Genomic DNA, 18505 nt, shown 5'->3' with positions numbered 1-18505 from the left:
CTGGGGCCAACAGAGCATACCCACAACTTACTAACCCATACCCGTACATCTTTGGATTGTAGGAGGAAACTGGAGCATCCAGAGGAAACCCTTGCGGTCACGTGGAGAACGTAAAAACTCCTTACAGACCGTGGAAGGAATTGAACCCTGATCTTACAGTAGGCACTGTAAGCGTTAAGCTAAATGTTGCACTATCATGCCACAGTTGGACAAGTATGTGCAAGATTCTGAAATAATTCCTCTGACTTCTCTGTGTCAGTCAGAGAGACAATATCGGGCCTCTATGCAACATCATTTGAAAGGCTGCACATATGACAATGACATTACAGTGTTCTGCAATATAATGCTGGCTTAGATCAAGTAAAAATCTTAATGATTTGGGGGTGAGAGCGATACTTTTGAGTATATGTCTATTTTTGCTGTTTATCTGATGACTTTGCCCTTCAGTGCTAACTGAGGATGCCCAACTTTGGTGCATTCTCCAGATACAGGAAGTCAGTGGGAATGTCCTTGCTATGCTCATTGTTATTAAGCTGTTTTGTATTAAGTCCTAGTGCCACGAGTGCATGCAGAGGTTAGAACTGGGGTGAGACAGAAACCTGGACCCAAACCTATGACTGCAACCACTAGGAAGGATAAGGGTAACAGGTACAGGGGAGCACAATCACCTGTAGATTTCCATCCAAGTCACACACCATTCTTAATTGCCCCCGAGTCTCAATCCTGGAGTTCCTCCACTACAGCACAGTGGGTGAACTTGCACCAGTTCCAGAAAATGGTGTCACCACCAGCCTCTTGAGGGCAATTTGTGATTGGTATTAAATGCTGGCCATGTAATCAGTGGCCACATACTGGAAAAATACCAACAGTGGGTTGATATTAGGTTTTGGCTGATAAATGAGATGTAGTATGTTTTTGAGTCAGGGATTTATTGGAATATCATTGCATATTTATCTCTCATCTGTCAGTGAATCTCAGCTTAGCAGCCTGGTTTAAGAAAATATAAATTCAAAATTCCAATCAGTCTGTGCTCCATTAACATCTGCTTGAAACTCTTAGACATCTGATTCAGTTGTGATGAAGAGTCAAATGGTCTCACTTGTTTGTGTTTACAGAACGAACTATAGCCATTTGAGTGACAGCCATCACTTCCCATTTGGCCCATTAAACTTCAGTGGGAACAGGAAAAGAAAATCAAACTTGGGTGGGTGAAAGAAGACTTTTTTTTTCATCATCTGATCCATTCACAGTCCACGAATGATATTATAATGTGGGTTTTTCCCAACTAGCTCTTGATCCCTGCGAGAAAGAATACTGTTTCCTTCTCAGTCTAGTTAGATTATTAATATTCATTTAATTATTTGCTTGCAATGAGTATAGCTCCAGCTACTTGTTAAAGATTTTGTTTGCTGCAATTTGAATCGGCTAATTAACTTTTAAAAAAGGAAGTGAGCCATATGCTACCTATCTTTTAATCTAAATTCTTCAGTTTTGTCCACAAAGTAGTACTACAGTGTCTTCATGAGATAACTAGGTGACTAAAAATTGAGAGAGCGCAATTTAGCTGCTGATCCCAATTGACAGAAATATTTATGACAGCAGTCTATTCTGAATAATGTCAGGCTTCAGATAACAGGTGTCACTAAATGTTTTACCATACAGAAACAGACCAGCTTCCCTCCAAGTTTGTTAATAATTGGCACTACAAGCCACATCTAATACTTGCCCTTCACTATTTATGTATTTATGTCTCTATGAAAGTTTTTATTAAAAAAACTTAAAAATTCTGTGAATTTAGTATGGGGTTGTTGCAGAGAATTAAACCTTTCTCCCCACTCTCAGAAGAAATAGTTTGACCTTTTGTTATTTTCTTATACTTATCGTTATCTCTAGTAGCACAGCTCAACTTAATGTTTCTCTTTGTAGTTGGTTAACTTTATAACGCTATCAAAAATGTTGCACTGTTCCAGTTGTCTTTATATTTTTCCTACATTTTCTTTAACTGAAGCTAAGATAGTGTGCTATCTTATTCAAGGTCTGTGTGTAGAAGGAGATGAGACATGTTGTACACATCTCCATAGTGTGAAAACTATTCAAAAATTCAAGGTTAGTAAGTAACTTGTATATTTAGTCGCTAGTACTTTATATTTGATTTCAGTATCTTTATCAGTGATGTAATGTAAAGTTGGCCTATGCCAAACATCTGACTACCCGTACCTTGATAGACACAAAGGTTGAATTCCTTGAAATTGGCATCGCAGGTAGGTAGGTTCATAAAGAAAGCTTTTGGCATATTGGGCTTCATAAATCACAGTATTGAGTACAGGATTTGGAGATGTTATCTTGAAATTGTATAAGAAGTATTGTGTCCAGGTTTGGTTACCTACCTAAAGGAAAGATGTAGATAAGATTGAAAGAGTGCAAAGAAAATTTACAAAGATGTTGCCGAGACTTGAGAACCTGAGTTATAGGGAAGGTTAAATAGGTTAGGACTTCATTCCCTAGAACGTAGAAGATTGATGGGAGATTTGATAGAGGTATACAAAGTTATGAGGGGTGTTGATAGAGTAAATACAAGCAGGCTTTTTCCACTGAGGCTGGGTGAGACTACAGTTATGTGTGAAAGGTGTATGTTTAAGGGGAACATAAGGGGGAACTTCTTCACTCAGAAGGAGTTGTGTGGAGTGAGCTGCCAGCGCAAGTGGTGGATGCGGTGTCTTTCAACATTTAAGAATTTAAGAGCAATTTGGATAAGTATGTGGATGAGAGGATATGGAGGGTTATGATCTGGATGCAGGTCAATGGAACGAGGCAGATTAATGGTTTAGCACAGACTAGATGTGCAGAATGACTCTAAGGTTAAACCCTCAGTGCATCTTGGGTCATTCTCAACCTGTTCGTATGTTCCTAAACTTGTCACTTCTGCCTTTTAACTTGCATTATTCAAATTTGTAATCAAATTCTTGTGAAGAGAAATATTCTTCCATCTCTGCTGAAAAAGTCATGCCTGCTTTCTTAAAACAAAAACAAAATTGTTTGAGTGTTTCACCTATTTCATTTTCCCCAGGTTCTGCCTATGCACGAAGCACAGTGGTGACTGCTGTCAAGTTTACGATTTCAGACCATCCACAAGCAATTGACCCCCTATTAAAAGGCTGCATTGGTGAGTTTTCTGGATAAGATGTCTTCTCGTGCATTAATTACTATATACCTTATATGCTTTTTTTTCCTTGTCCAGTAGGCCTGAGCTGTTAGAATCTGAAAAATTTTGCATTTGGTAAGTTTTATTTGCTGCTCATGTTCTCCAACCCTAGCAGTTCTTTGACTATCAGGGAAAGCCTGGAGACTTATGCTTGCTTGTTCCTATTTCAGTGTGTTAAAATAGTGGTCAGGTTCCTTTAAAATGTTTGTTGACAAGGACACGTACTTCTCAAGAACATCAACAGCTTCTCTTAACAATGCTCTTCCTGAGAAATTCAACATTACCTGTTGGTGGATTTTGATCAAGTAATGTATTCTAATACAAGTTCAAATTTGGAAAGTTGTGGCTTACCTGTTTATGATTTGAGGACACATGAGCAACATTAGGACATTATCTTGCAGGTCGTACCCAGATTATGACGGTTTTCTTTCCTGTGAACTGTTTGTAATTTGAACAGTTCAAAAGTCAGAAATGTTGTTGTTAAGCAAATTTCTGTACAGCAGAAGATGCAACCATGCAGTAGCTCACAAAGTCAAAGTCATATTAGTCTCCCAGACGATCATTCATATTGTATGAAGACGACATAAGCTGGGCATTTGTAAGCTGGGGATGACCTGCATTTGGGAGCTGTAGAAAATCTACCTTCATGTATATTCTTTCCATAACACCTTTACAATAGTATTCCTACTTGGTTGCACATTTATTTAGGTTATTTAAATCCCAGAAACGTTCACAAAATATCCAAATGTCCATTTTTCCTTATTTCTATGAAAACCATTCTTGGATTAATGGAAGATAAGTGGAATGTAAACCCATACTTGGTTAGAGTATAAAAGTAGGTAAGTGTATTGCATTGGCACAAGGCACCAATGAAACTACATCTGGTGTACCATGAACAATTTTGTTTTCCCCTCACCATTTAAGAAAAGATACTTCATTGGAAGTGGTTTAGAGAAGTCTTACTAGGACGTTCTTGGGTATGGAGAGGTCTTATTAGGGAAGGTTAAGGTTTGGACTCTGATTGGAGTTCAGAAGAATGAGACATCATCTTTGAAAAACATTTTTAGGGGGTTGGATGGGTTGAATTTGGAGAGCATGTCTTATGGGAGATTTTAGAATCAGAGGTTATATAGTCTGGAAAAAAAGGCCCACTTGATTGAAATGAGGAGGAGTTCAGTGGGTTTTTGAGTATTTACATAAGGGAAATGGTCAATGTGACATATGTGGGCTTGCATAACTGATGTGGCACATAATAAGTGTCATTAAGATTCAAGATCATGAAATAAAAAGAGCAGGAACACCATGGGTAGCAAATCAGCTAGGTAACAGAAAATAGTAATGGTGACAGATTTTTTTTACTGCAGTAATGTGTACAGTGATGTTCTCAAGGTTCAGTGTGAGCAACTTTGTCTTTACTAATATACATCAATGATTTGGATTTTTTCCAAGTTTTCGAACTGCGAGCATTAGAACTTTTAGGGGGTAGTATTATATGCTAAGAAATACTGGCTGATAGACTGAGTAGATTGTAAAGAAGGGAAATTAAATTCTAAGAAGTGACACACACAAAATGCTGGAGGAATGCTGAGAAGTGTGTTGATTTATAATTTCTAGAAACAGGATAAACTAAAAGAAGTATTTCTAAATAAAAATGTCTATGCCTTTTTATTCTGGCGCCTTCCCCCCACCTTCCTTTCCAGTTCTGAAATCTATTTATTCATTTTCATAGATGCTGCCTGACCTGCTGAGTTCCTCCAGCATTTTGTGTGTATTTCTAAAATAGTAAAAAGCAGGTTTAGTGTTTTTCTGCATAATTCTTTGGAAATATCAGGGCAGATAGAAAGTGATTAGAAAAACATAGAACCCTGAAAGGCATTATAGTTTTGACAAGCCTTTGTAAAGCACAGATTGTGTCACAGGTGAAATATTTTGCACATTTCTAGGCATTGCATTTTTAGGAACGATGTGAATGTTTTGCAGAAGAGATTTGCCAAAGTGATTTTTTTGGGATGTGGCTCTTTAGATTTATAGATATATTAAAGCTGGCTTGGACAGAGTAAAGAGGGAAACTGCGTCAAGAAGATATAATGTACAGGTAATTTTGATAAAATGAAGATTTTATTATTCTACTCACTGTGTAGCTAGGTTTTTAAATATGCCACCAGAGGTGTTAAAGAGGGCAGTAATGCTGGCAATCAGGATTATAGCATTTAAAAGGGAGTTAGTTAGGTCTGTGAAAGGAGAGAATTTGTAGGACTGTGGGGAGAGTGCAGGGGAATGGGACTGCTGGATTGGTCTTGCGTAGAGCTGATATAATTGGATTAATGCTGCTTTCTATGTTATTTCCCTTTTTTTTGTTGTGAAACAACCCTGCATTGGGTTGAGTCCATTTCTCATGGAGAGTGACAACCAATCTCCATGAGGAACCAGAGTGACAGTACTCAGGTAATCTAAGGTATCAGCATGCTCCCTCATTTAGACTGGCAGGTAAATTATTACATTCCTACAGCTGATAATGTGACTTTGCATCTTGCGGCTTCAAGTCATCAGTGCCATTGATTTTTTTAATGTAAGCTGAATCATTAGGGCTCTGATTAGAAATGCAGAAGGTTAATTTGTCACTGTTGAATTTATCCATCTAATGAATTCCAAGAACCCACCACTCGATATGTTTAAAATTAAACTTTCCCCACCCATCTCCTTTGAATTTACCCTCCATACCTTAAAAATCATGCCCAGTGGTTTTAGATATTTTAATGCTGTGAAAAAGATACTGGCAGTGATGATACTGCCTAACAAGAGTTTCATAAAGCTGAATTCAATTCTCCAGCTATAAAGGCAAGCATGCCATATGCCTTCTTTACCATCAGATTACCCTCTGTAGCTACTTTCAGAGAGTTATGGATTTGGACTGTAAAATCCCTCTGCTGATCAATACTGTTAAAGGTCTTGCCATTGGCAGTGTACTGACTCTTTATATGTGATCTACCAAAGTGCAACAGTTCACATTTCTCCACCCATATCATTCTGTCCTTCAGCAGTCTTCTATACTATCCACGACACCACCATTCTCCATATATTCTGCAAACGTACTAACACACCCAGTGTAACTCCCATCAACCACTTCCCTGTCTCCTATGGGCAAGACAATTCTGAATCCTAACAACCTGTTCACCATGTATCCCATACATCTTAACCATATGGATTAGCTGCTGTGAGGGATCTTGTCAATTGCCTTATTAAAATCTGTGTAGACGACAATCCACAGTACATCAACAAGCACAATCAAGTTAGTAAGATGCAACTTGCCCTGCATAAAGCCATGATGATTGTCCCTAATTAGGCCATGGTTTTCCAAATGCTCGTAAATCCTATCCCTGAGAATCCTCTCCATTAATTTCTCTACCACTGATGTGAGACTCGTTGACTATAGTTAGCAGAATTAACCCTGTTTCTCTCGAATAAAGGAACATTAGCGACTCGCCAGACCTGCAAGACTTTGCCTATGGTTAAAGAACATAACAAAAGTGGTTAAGTCCCCAGCTATCTTATCTCTTGCATACAACAAAGCAAAAATTAGTGGAAAGATAGAGGATTGGAAAGCCTTTAAAAACTTGCAGAGAGCAACTAAAAGAATCATTAGAAGGGAAGAGATGAAATATGAAAGCAAGCTAGCAAACAATATCAAAGTGGATAGAAAAAGCTTTTTCAAGAATGTAAAAAATTAAAGAGAATAGGAGTGGATATAGGACCGGATATAGGACCACTAGAAAAGGAAGCCAGGGAAATAATAATATGGGACAGGGAGATAGCAGATGAATTAAATGAGTGTTTTCCATCAGTCTTCGCTGTGGAAATCACTAGCAGTGTTCAGGATTTTGTGTGTGAAGGCGGAGAAGTGAGTGCAGTTAGTATTACAAGGGAGAAGGTGCTCAAAAAGCTGGGTATATAAGTGAGCCGGACCAGCTGAACTACACCCTAGGGTTCCGAAAGAGGTAGTGGTAGAGATTGTGGAGGCATTAGTAATGATCTTTCAAAAATCTTTGGACTCTGGCATGGTGCCAGAGGACTGGAAAATTGCAAATGTCACTCCACTCTTCAAGAAAAGAGGGAGGCAGCAGAAGGAAAATTATAGACCGGTTAGCCTGACTTCAATGGTTGGGAAGATGTTGAAGTTGATTGTTAAGGATGAGTTTATGGAGTACTTGGTGATACACGGACAAGATAGGATAAAGTCAGCATGGTTTTCTTAAGGGAAAATCTTACCTGACAAACCTGTTGGAATTCTTTGAGGAGATTACATGTAGGATAGATACAGGGGTCGTAGTGGATGTGGTATATTTGGACTTTACAAAGGCCTTTGATAAGGTGCTACATATGAGGCTGCTTACCAATTTAAGAGCCCATGGTATTACAGGAAAGTTACTAGCATGGTTAGAGCATAGGCTGATTGGTAGGAGGCAGTGCGTGGGAATAAAAGGTTCCTTTTCTGGTTGGCTACCAGTGACTAGTGGTGTTCCGCAGGGATCGGTGTTGGGACCGCTTCTATTTATGCTCAATATCAATGATTTAGATGATGGAATAGATGGCTTTGTTGCCAAGTTTGCAGCTGATACACAGATTGGTGGAAGGGCAGGTAGTGTTGAGGAAACAGGTAGGCTGCAGAAGGATTTAGGTAGATTAGGAGAATGGGCAAGGGAGTGGCAACTGAAGTACAACGTTGGAAAATGCATGGTCATGCACTTTGGTAGAAGAAATAAACGTGAAGTCTGTTTTCTAAACGGGGAGAAAAATCCAAAAATCTGAGACGCAAAGAAACTTGGGAGTCCTTGTGCAGAACACCCTAAAGGTTAACTTGCAGGTAGAGTCAGTGCTGAGGAAGGCAAATGCAATGTTAGCATTCATTTCAAGAGGTCCAGAATACAAGAGCAGGGATGTGACACAGAGGCTTTATAAGGCATTGATGAGGTCTCACCTTGAGTATTGCGAACAGTTTTGGACCCCTCATCTCAGAAAAGATGTGTTGGCATTGGAGAGGGCCAAGAGGCGGTTCATAAGGATAATTCTGGGAATGAAAAGGTTATCCTACAGGGAGCGTTTGGTGGCTCTGAGTCTGTACTCACTGTAATTTAGAAGGATGAGAGGATCTCATTGAAACCTTTCAAATGTTAAAAGGCCTAGACAGAGTAAATGTGGAAAGGATGTTTCCCATGTTGGGGGAGTCTAGGACAAGAGGATACAGCCTCAGGATAAAGGGGTATCCTTTTAAAACAGAGATGCAGAGAATTTTCTTTAGTCAAAGGGTGGTGAATTTGTGGAATTTTTTTTTTACCACAGGCAGCTGTGGAGGCCAAGTTGTTGGGTGTATTTAAGGCAGAGATTGATAAGTTCTTAGAAACATAGAAACATAGAAAATAGGTGCAGGAGTAGGCCATTCGGCCCTTTGAGCCTGCAGTGCCATTTATTATGATCATGGCTGATCATCCAACTCAGAACCCCGCCCCAGCCTTCCCTCCATACCCCCTGACCCCCGTAGCCACAAGGGCCATATCTAACTCCCTCTTAAATATAGCCAATGAACTGGCCTCAACTGTTTCCTGTGGCAGAGAATTCCACAGATTCACCACTCTCTGTGTGAAGAAGTTTCTCCTAATCTCGGTCCTAAAAGGCTTCCCCTCTATCCCCAAACTGTGGCCCCTCGTTCTGGACTTCCCCAACATCGGGAACAATCTTCCTGCATCTAGCCTGTTCAATCCCTTTAGGATCTTATACGTTTCTTGATTGGAAATGGGATCAAATGTTATGGGGAGAAGGCTGGGGAATAGTGTTGAGGGCAAAAAAGATCGGCCGTGATTGAATGGCAGAGCAGACTCGATGGGCCACATGGCTTAATTCTGCTCCTATGTCTTATGGTCTATCTCAAAACTTGGGATATCAGACCCTGAGTACTTACCCACCTTAATGTTCTTCAAGATCGAACGATATTTCCTTCTTTATCTCAAAATGCCTTAGCATTTTAGCACGTTTCACATTAATTTCCCTTCTTCCACATCCTTCTCTTTGGTAAATATTGATACAATGTACACATTTAGGAGCTTACCTATGTCCTCTGCCCCCAAGCACATATTCCCTCCTTTATTACTGAGAAGTCTTACCTGCCTCCTAGTTATGTCTTTGACGTATGCATGGAATGTCTTGGTATTCTCATTAATCTTATTGGTGGGACTCTTCTGGCTCTCCTAATTTATTCTTGCATTCTTTTCTGGCTTCTTTGTAATCCATAAGGGCTCAGTTTGATCTTAGCTTCCTAATTTTTACATATATTTGCTTTTTCTACGATTAAATTTACCATCTCTTGACATTGAAAGTTTCCTTAGCCATCTTTGTTCTTCCTCCTTTACTGGAATATACTTGCCCTATACTCTCTGCAGTTGGTCTTTAAACAATCTCCACACGTCAGATATGGACGTGCCCTGAAACAACTGTTCCCAATTAACTCTCCCTAGAGCCTGCCTCATACTCTTGTAGTTTGCCCACCTCCAATTTAATACTCTCCTGGAAGGTCCATACTTACCCTTATCAATAGCTATCTTGAAACTTACGAATTGTGATCCTTTTTGAACCTATAGATTATGACTTTTAACTAATTTATTCTCTCCCACTTAATTTTTAAAACTACTTTAAGGAGTTAAAATCTGATCAGATTATCAGTTAATCACAATAAATAATGGTAACTAGTAAAACATCCTAATTAGACAAATTTTGAGATTATAGCTTATATTTTCCAGTTCAAAATGACCAATTGTTAACATGTGGGAATCTTATTCAGAATTGGAGACTTGCAAATTTCTCAGCATTAATTAGATTTGTTTATGGGATTCGTGTCTTCATTGTTTTCAATATTCACATAAATATTACCTGAAAACAACACATGAAAGAGAAAAGGGGATAGAGGCAGAGTATGAGGCCAGTAAATTACAAACCCCATTTCCAGAAAAGTTGGGATATTTTCCAAAATGCAATAAAAACAAAAATCTGTGATATGTTAATTCACGTGAACCTTTATTTAACTGGCAAAAGTACAGAAAAAGATTTTCAATAGTTTTACTGACCAACTTAATTGTATTTTGTAATTTTAGTCAGTTCAAAAGGAACATTTCTCAACACAAGATTGCAGAGAATTTAGGTCTTTCAACATCTGCAGGACATAATATTGTGAAAAGCTTCAGAGAATTCAGAGACATCTCAGTGCGTAAAGGGCAAGGTCGGAAACCACTGTTGAATGCGTGTGATCTTCGAGCCCTCAGGCGGCACTGCCTAAGAAACCGTCATGCCACTGTGACAATTATAGCCACCTGGGCTCGGGAGTACTTCGGAAAACCATTGTCACTCAACACAGTCCGTCACTGCATCCAGAAATGCAACTTGAAACTGTATTACGCAAGGAGGAAGCCATATATCAACTCTATGCAGAAACGCCGGCAAGTTCTCTGGGCCCGAGCTCATCTCAGATGGACTGAAAGATTGTGGAACCGTGTGCTGTGGTCAGATGAGTCCACATTTCAGCTAGTTTTCGGAAAAAACGCGCGTCGAGTTCTCCATGCCAAAGATGAAAACGACCATCCAGATTGTTATCAGCGAAAGGTGAAAAAGCCAGCATCTGTGATGGTATGGGGGTACATCAGTGCCCACGGCATGGGTGAGTTGCATGTATGTGAAGGTACCATTGACTCTGAGGCGTATATTAGGATTTTAGAGAGACATATGTTGCCATCAAGGCGACGTCTCTTCCCGGGACGTCCATGCTTATTTCAACAGGACAATGCCAGACCACGTACTGCACGGGCTACAACAGCGTGGCTTTGTGGACACAGAGTGCGTGTGCTTGACCGGCAGATCTATCTCCTATTGAAAATGTATGGCGCATCATGAAGAGGGGAATCAGACAACGGAGACCACGGACTGTTGAGCAGCTGAAGTCTTATATCAAGCAAGAATGGACAAAATTTCCAATTGCAAATCTACTACAATTAGTATCCGCAGTTCCAAAACGATTAAAAAGTGTTATTAAAAGGAAAGGTGATCTAACACAATGGTAAACATGTCTCTGTCCCAACTTCTGTTGAGTGTGTTGCAGCCATCAAATTCTAAATTTGTGTATGTTTACAAAATACAATTAAGTTGGTCAGTAAAACGATTGAAAATCTTTTCTTTGTACTTTTGTCAGTTAAATAAAGGTTCACGTGAATTAACATCACAGATTTTTGTTTTTATTGCATTTTGGAAAATATCCCAACTTTTCTGGAAATGGGGTTTCTACATGTTTCTGTTTTTTCTTTTTATGTCTTTGGGGTCCCTTTAGACATCTGGAAAAACAAATCCGGATATAACCAGAACTTTAATTGTCATTCACTTGTTTTCACTTTTCACTGTTGAAAACTAGCAACTTCTATTGGTAAACCTCTCCATTTTAAAATCTCACTGAGTCTTCAGCTTTCAGTTCATCAAGCTCACAAACATTCATAGCAGTGAAATAGTTTTCAAGTCAAATGTAACTTGTCTCAATGGAAAATTATTATCCTTCCAGCACCAAAGACGGGTTACAAAGACTTTCAGCTTGGATTAGATAATACCGGAACTGAACAGAAACGTATACTTTACCGCAGCTCTTTCAGTCAAAAATCCCAGCCGCACTTAAATCAAAGTAACACACAGGACACTGGAGGAACTAGCAACATCTATGGAGGGAAGTTTCAGTCAACACTTTGGTTGAGATCCTTCATCAGGACTGGAAAGAAAGAATAGAAGCATACTAGGGGAATTAAGGGTTATGGGGAAAAGGCAGGTAGATGGAGATGAGTCCATGGCCAGATCAGCCATGATCTAATTGAATGGCAGAGCAGGCTCAATGGGCCAGATGGCCGACTCCTGCTCCTATTTCTTATGTAAGCAAGAATAAAAGGGTGGGGGAAGGAGGAAGAGCACGAGCATGTGAGTGATTGGTGAGTCCAGTTGAGGGGCGTAGACAGTAGGAAGGTTGGGGGAGTCTGGCTTCTGTGGCTGTGGACAGGCATATCAGGGTAAAAGTGGGAAGTTGAATTAAAATGGCTAGTCAATAGGAGATTTTGGCTGTTGGGGCAAACAGAACAAAGGACCTTGATGAAGCAATCTCCCAGCCTTGTGCTGAATCTCACCGATGTAGAAAAGGCCACACCAGATACAATAAACAACCCTGATGGATTCACATAGGTATTACCCCGCCTGGAAGGACTGTTTAGGACCCAGAGTGGTGGTGGTGGAGGAGGAAGTATAGGCCAGATGTAGTACATAGCATTGTTTCAGACACAACTCCCTGAAGGATGACCAGTTGTGAGAGACGAACAGACAAGGGAGTCATGGAGGGAGCAGTTCCTGCAGAGAGAGGAGGGGAAGATGGTTTCTGCTTTCTTACTTTCCAGGTCTAATGGAGGGGCTCAGCCCAAAACATCAACTGTTCGTTTCCATCCATAGATGCTGGCTGACCTGCTGAGTTCCTCTAATGTTTTATGTGTGTTACTGCAAACTTTCAGCATCTGCATGTGTTCACATTTAAACTGAATCTTGATTCCCTTTACTTTAATACTGTCATGCTAAGCCTTTCTTGCATCAGTAGCATGAGTGCCAATTTAACTTTTGGATTCCTCGTACACAATAAAACTTCATATTCAACATGGCCTTACACCTTATTGTCTCCCTGCACTGCACTTTCTCTGTAACTTTAACACTTTATTCTGCATTCTGTTATTGCGTTGCCCTTGTGCTACCTTGATGTACTGATGTGATGCAATGTTTCACATGGATGGCGTGCAAAACAAGTTTTTCACTGTACCTTGGTACATGTGACAGTAAACCTATTTACAAACCTCTGGAATGCCCTTTGTTGAACAGATATATCAAACACCATCTTTCGTTTCCACTGAGGATTTCAGCAGGAAATTTTAGTAACAGTCTATCCACAAACGCTTTCCATTTCTGATCCTTGGGTCCGTCCCCTATGGATGATCATGTTGAATTATAAAACGATTAGGCCCAGGAGGTTTTCCACTTCCATACTCTTCATGTCCTCAGCATCAAACACAGTTGAACTGTATCTTTTCCTTATGAGGACCCCACAGAAAATCTGCAAACGCCTGCAGCTGTTCTCCAGGTTTCTGGTGCATTTTGTCAGATGGACTAAAGTATTTAATACTGTTCATAAAACCGACAAGGTAATTCCTCCTCTTAGCTGCAAGCAACCTGCCTTCATCTCCCTCCCCAGTCCACCCTGATGCTGCATTAATCACAATCCTCAATTTATTTCCCTGTAACTTATTCTCTCTCTTACCTACATCCATCATTCCATCCTGATTCTTCCCCCACTAACCTACTCAGAGGGTAATTTTCAGCAGCCAGTTAACCTACCAAGCAGCATATTTTTTAGATTTGGAGCATTATGTGACTCCCACATGGTGAATGCACTAAGTCCGCCTGGCACCAGTGTTCAGCATTAAACCTAGATTACTGGAGCCACGAGGTATCAAAACTATCAGATGGCCCTCTTGGTGTGTGGGTTGGTAGATAAGTTGGCCACTGAGTTGTCCCTTGTGTGTGGGTGAGTGGTAGAACTTGGGAGAGGGATAGACTTAGAAGTGTGTGGTTGATGGTCAGCACAAGCTTGGTGGCTCAAGAGCTTGTTTCTATGCTATATATCTCAATGACCATTAGTTTCCCTTATTCCTTTTAAAATACAAGGTTCCATTGTGATAAAAGAACTTTTGTGAGGAACTCGGTTGTAATTTACCAACAAGACCAGTAGCAGAATGGTTGGTGTAATGCTACTAAAGTGCCAGCGACTTGAGTTCAATTCCAGCCGCTTTGTGTAAGTGTATGACCTCTCTGTGACTATGGGTTTCCTCTAGGTGCTCCAGTTTCCTCCCGCTTTCCAAAGGGTGCAAAGTTTAGTAGGTTAATTGGACACATGGGTGTAATTGAGTGATGTGAGTTTATTAGACTGGAATGGTCTGTTACTGTGGTGTACCTCTAAATAAGTAAGACAGATGATTCACAAACAAGAAAAGTCTGTGGATGCTGGAAATCAAATCAACACACACACAATGCCGGAGAAACTCAGCAGGTCAGGCAGCAACACTGGAAAAGAGTAAACAGTCAATATTTCAGGTCGAGATCCACCATCAGACAGATCATTAGTTTCCAAGGTTGTTTCTTAGATCTACCAATAGTGTTTACACAAATCATGACTCCATCTTCAAATCCCTTAACTATTATGTGCAGAATTTGCAATTGCATTTGGCACAGAGGTTCTGACTTCATTTCCATGCAATGCTGTGGCCTTTTGTGCCTTTTTTTTTTGCCTTTGGACTTTTCCAGGTTTGCAATGCATTGTGCTGGTTCTATCATGACATTGGACTCTGGGCAGGAGAAATCCTGTGTTACAGCCGTAACCGTAACTATCTTGTTCCATCAAGGGCCAGTCTACTACTGCTCTCTTAATTCCAATTGAAATTTTTTACCTTCTCAGACTGAAGGAATTGGTTAGTAACTTTAATCACCTGCTGGTTAGGTAAGAGTGTCCCACTCTAAACATCAGCTACTAGGAAGATTATTTCCTGAGTTTCTTCATTGTTACCAAGAAATGCTTAATATTTTCCATTTTGTTTTTCAGGTGACTTCTTGCGGACTCTGGAAGACCCGGATCTCAATGTCAGGCGTGTTGCCTTGGTCATGTTCAATTGTGCGGCTCATAATAAGCCTTCGTTGATCAGGGACTTGCTGGAGACTGTGTTACCACAGTTATACAAGGAAACCAAGGTCAGAAAGGAGCTCATTAGAGAGGTAAGCTCATCACATAGATGTGACAGATCATGCAGCTCGTTCATTGCTCATAAAGGTACAGCAGCCCTGTGCACAACCTTGCAATGTCCTAAATGTGGTATCCAGTTTGTGCATGCTAAGATATCAAGAGCAGTCACCTATAAATTACCAGATGATACGTTACAGTACTTTTGGTGATGGGATAAATATTAGCCTGAAAAGCTGACTTTTCAAAAGTGCCGTGGAATCTTTAGTGTCCCTAAGCCACACGGTTATGAGTTAAACTTTTTGTTTGAAAGTCAGCACCTGTGACACTACTGCACTCTCTCGGTATTTCACTAGGGTGTCAACCTGAATTATGAGTTGGAAGTGCTTTGAGTGGGAGTTCCAGAACTTCTGATTGAGAAATAGTATTCCGTCCACTGATCAGTATCAAGTTCAATATCATTGATATGTCATTACGTTTTATAATTTTGCCACAGAATACAGTACAACATATAAAATATACTATAAATTACAATAAGAAGTATGTATAAAAATAAATAGTGAGGTAGTGTTCATGGGTTTGTTCATTGTCTGTTCAGAAATCTGATGCCAAGGGGGAAGAAGCTGTCCCTAAAACGTTGCATGTGTATCTTCAGGCCTTCTTTCTAATGGTAGGAATGAGGGCATGTCCTGGGTGTTGTGGGTCTTTAATGATGGATGCTAGCTTCTTCACACATCTCCTTTTAGAGATGTCCTTGGTACTGGGGAGGCTAGTCCCCAGGAAATGCTGATTGGGTTTGCAGTCTTATGCACCTTTTTCCGATCTTGTGCAGTAGCCCCTCCATGCCAAACAGTGATGCAAGCAGTTAGAATGATTTTCAAGTTACATCTGTGGAAATTTGTTAGAATACCTAATCTCCTCAAACTCCTAATGAAATATAGCCAGGGATAGAACTTCAGAGATGTTGCACATCCAGGAACTTCAAACTGCTCACCCTTTCCACTTCTGTTCCCTCTGAGTTCTGGTGTGTGTTCCCTTGACTTCCCCTTCCTAAGGTCCACAATCAACTCCTTAGTCTTACTGATGTTGAGTACAAGGTAGTTGTTGTGACACCACTCAATCAGCCAATCTATTTCACTCCTCTATACCACCTCATTGCCATCTGATATTCTGCCAACAAAGATTGTCATTGGTAATTTATAGGTGCCATTTGAACTGTGCTTAGCCACACATTCATGGGTGTAGAGAGAGTAGAGGAGCAATCTAAGTGTGCATCCTCGAGATGTGCTGGTGTTGATTGCCAGCAAGGTGGAGATGTTATTTTCAATCTGCACTGACTGGTCTCCCAATGAGGAGGTCAAGGATCCAGTTGCAGAGCTCAGGATTTGAAGCTTATTGATTAGTACTGAGGGGTGATGGCATTAAATGCTGAGTTGTGATCAGTAAACAGCAGCCTGACGTAGGTATTGCTGTTTTTCAGGTGGTCAAATGGAGAGCTCGTGAGATTGTAGATCTTGTGAGAGCTCGCTGTAGATTTATCATAGGAATAGCCAAATTGTAGGAGTCTATGCCCTTCCTTAGGCAAGGGTTAACCCTTAAACCCTGCCGGAGCTGATGTGCATCCGATTTCATCTCTGCTTTCAATCAGAATTGCTTTATCGCTCTTAAAATAGCCTTCTGCGGGTCATACTTGGACTTCTGGTAGAGTTCTGGATCACCATTCTTGAATGCCACAGATCTAGCAGTCAGCAGACTGTCAATCTCTTGGTTCATTTCCAGCTTCTGGTTTTGGGTATATCCAGTATGTTCTCGGAGGCAAACACTCTTCCACACAATTCTTTATGAAGTCAGTGGCAACTTTAGCATATTCATTCAGATTCAAAGATGAATTCCTGAATATTGTCCAGTCTACTGATTTGAAGCAGGTCCACTGGTTTACATTGATCCACAGGTCTTCTCTTGGCCTGCTGTCTGGTGACTCCAGGCCTGGGGAGATGTTGTTCCTCAAAGGCAAACTCTCGATCTCCAAACAAGTCTTCTACTTTTAGAAAAGTGTCTTCTCCTATTGCATGCCTCTGGGGTAGGAAAATGAGGTGGCGGTTTTGTCCTCCTAGCCTTATTAGCTGGGCTGCACTAAGAGAAGAACAGGTGACTCATCCCTTAGGGGCTCTCAGGAAAACTCTTTGCAGTGTTAATGAACCTCTGCTGCTGCCCTTTATGCTTTGTGTCTGGTAATTGCATGTCTTCTGCTGCATAAATGACATGTATGTGTAGTTGTTCAAAGTTTGGGATTGTGGTAATTAATCTGTGCATTCTATTTTATTCCTTGCAAATAATTGATTTAGCAGGAAAGATGAGTTTTATTTCTTCCCACAATTTTTAATCTCTACACTCCCCTTGCTGACACTTTCAATAGATACTTTAACTAAATCACTACTTCCTTGAAATCTCTCTCCAGGTGGAAATGGGACCTTTCAAACACACTGTGGATGACGGACTGGATATTAGGAAAGCTGCCTTTGAATGCATGTACACTTTGCTGGATAGTTGTCTCGATAGGCTGGACATCTTTGAGTTTCTGAATCATGTGGAAGATGGATTAAAGGATCATTATGATATCAAGGTAAATAAGCTTAACTGTGCACTTACCCAGTTGGGCTGCGGCTGGGTTCTGCTGTGGAGGAGGGTTGCTCATAAAGGGACTGTCCTTGGAGCTGTCAGAACTTTATGCAAGAGAACAGATGGTGATTCAATCTCTGCTGGTTCAAATTCAGATGCTCATGCCCAGGCCACTTGAGTAATCTGACTAATAATTATTTACTATGGTAAGTCATCTTGCATTACTATTCACCCAGTAAATCTGAACTGTCACGTTTGTTCTTGCTTTCTTGCAGATGCTGACTTTCATCATGTTGGCACGACTGTCAACTGTCAGTCCCAGTGCAGTACTTCAGAGGCTGGACAGGCTAGTAGAACCACTGCGTGCAACGTGCACTACTAAGGTGGGTCCTTTCTGACGTTGCTGACCAGAAGGGTTAATACTGGCATAGATATTTGGCCAGCAGCTTGTTTGTTGAATTAAATCTATAAATGTATTCAACACCACTAAAAGAGTATAAGATGAGTGATGTTAAGGGAATATATGCTGGAGTGAATGGGCTTGTGTGCTGAGTGATAATTATCAGTCCACCTTCCCCATGTTAAGCCAGTGAGGGATGCAGTTTCAAGGATCTTGCTCGCACATTGTAATTCCGTACACTTGTGTACTCAAGAGTTTGCTATAGATCAGTGTAGTACCCACTGGATGTACTGGATACCTTGAAAAAGTACTCAGCCCCCACAACTATTTTCACATTTTACTGTCTCAATTTCCAAATTTAAAATATATTGAAGTAGGATTTTTTGAGCTAATCTACAAATCATTGTGCATCATGTCAAATCAAAAGAAAAATACCATAACCTGTCAA

At 40.4% G+C, this 18505-nt stretch overlaps 1 protein-coding gene across 1 annotated transcript in view; it reads left to right on the top strand.

Annotated features, from left to right (window-relative positions):
* LOC140211147 (cullin-associated NEDD8-dissociated protein 1-like) overlaps positions 1 to 18505 on the top strand; it is a 52455-nt gene that overhangs the window by 30412 nt on the left and 3538 nt on the right. Inside the window, exons 11-14 of the mRNA XM_072280663.1 lie at positions 3068 to 3163; positions 14904 to 15073; positions 17497 to 17661; positions 17933 to 18040. Of these exons, the coding sequence (XP_072136764.1) occupies positions 3068 to 3163; positions 14904 to 15073; positions 17497 to 17661; positions 17933 to 18040 (539 nt within the window). The remainder of the gene's footprint in view (positions 1 to 3067; positions 3164 to 14903; positions 15074 to 17496; positions 17662 to 17932; positions 18041 to 18505) is intronic.

This window comes from Mobula birostris, chromosome 16 (assembly GCF_030028105.1).
Source record: "Mobula birostris isolate sMobBir1 chromosome 16, sMobBir1.hap1, whole genome shotgun sequence".
Lineage (NCBI taxonomy): Eukaryota > Metazoa > Chordata > Chondrichthyes > Myliobatiformes > Myliobatidae > Mobula > Mobula birostris.
This window is presented reverse-complemented; position numbering and strand designations above follow the sequence as displayed.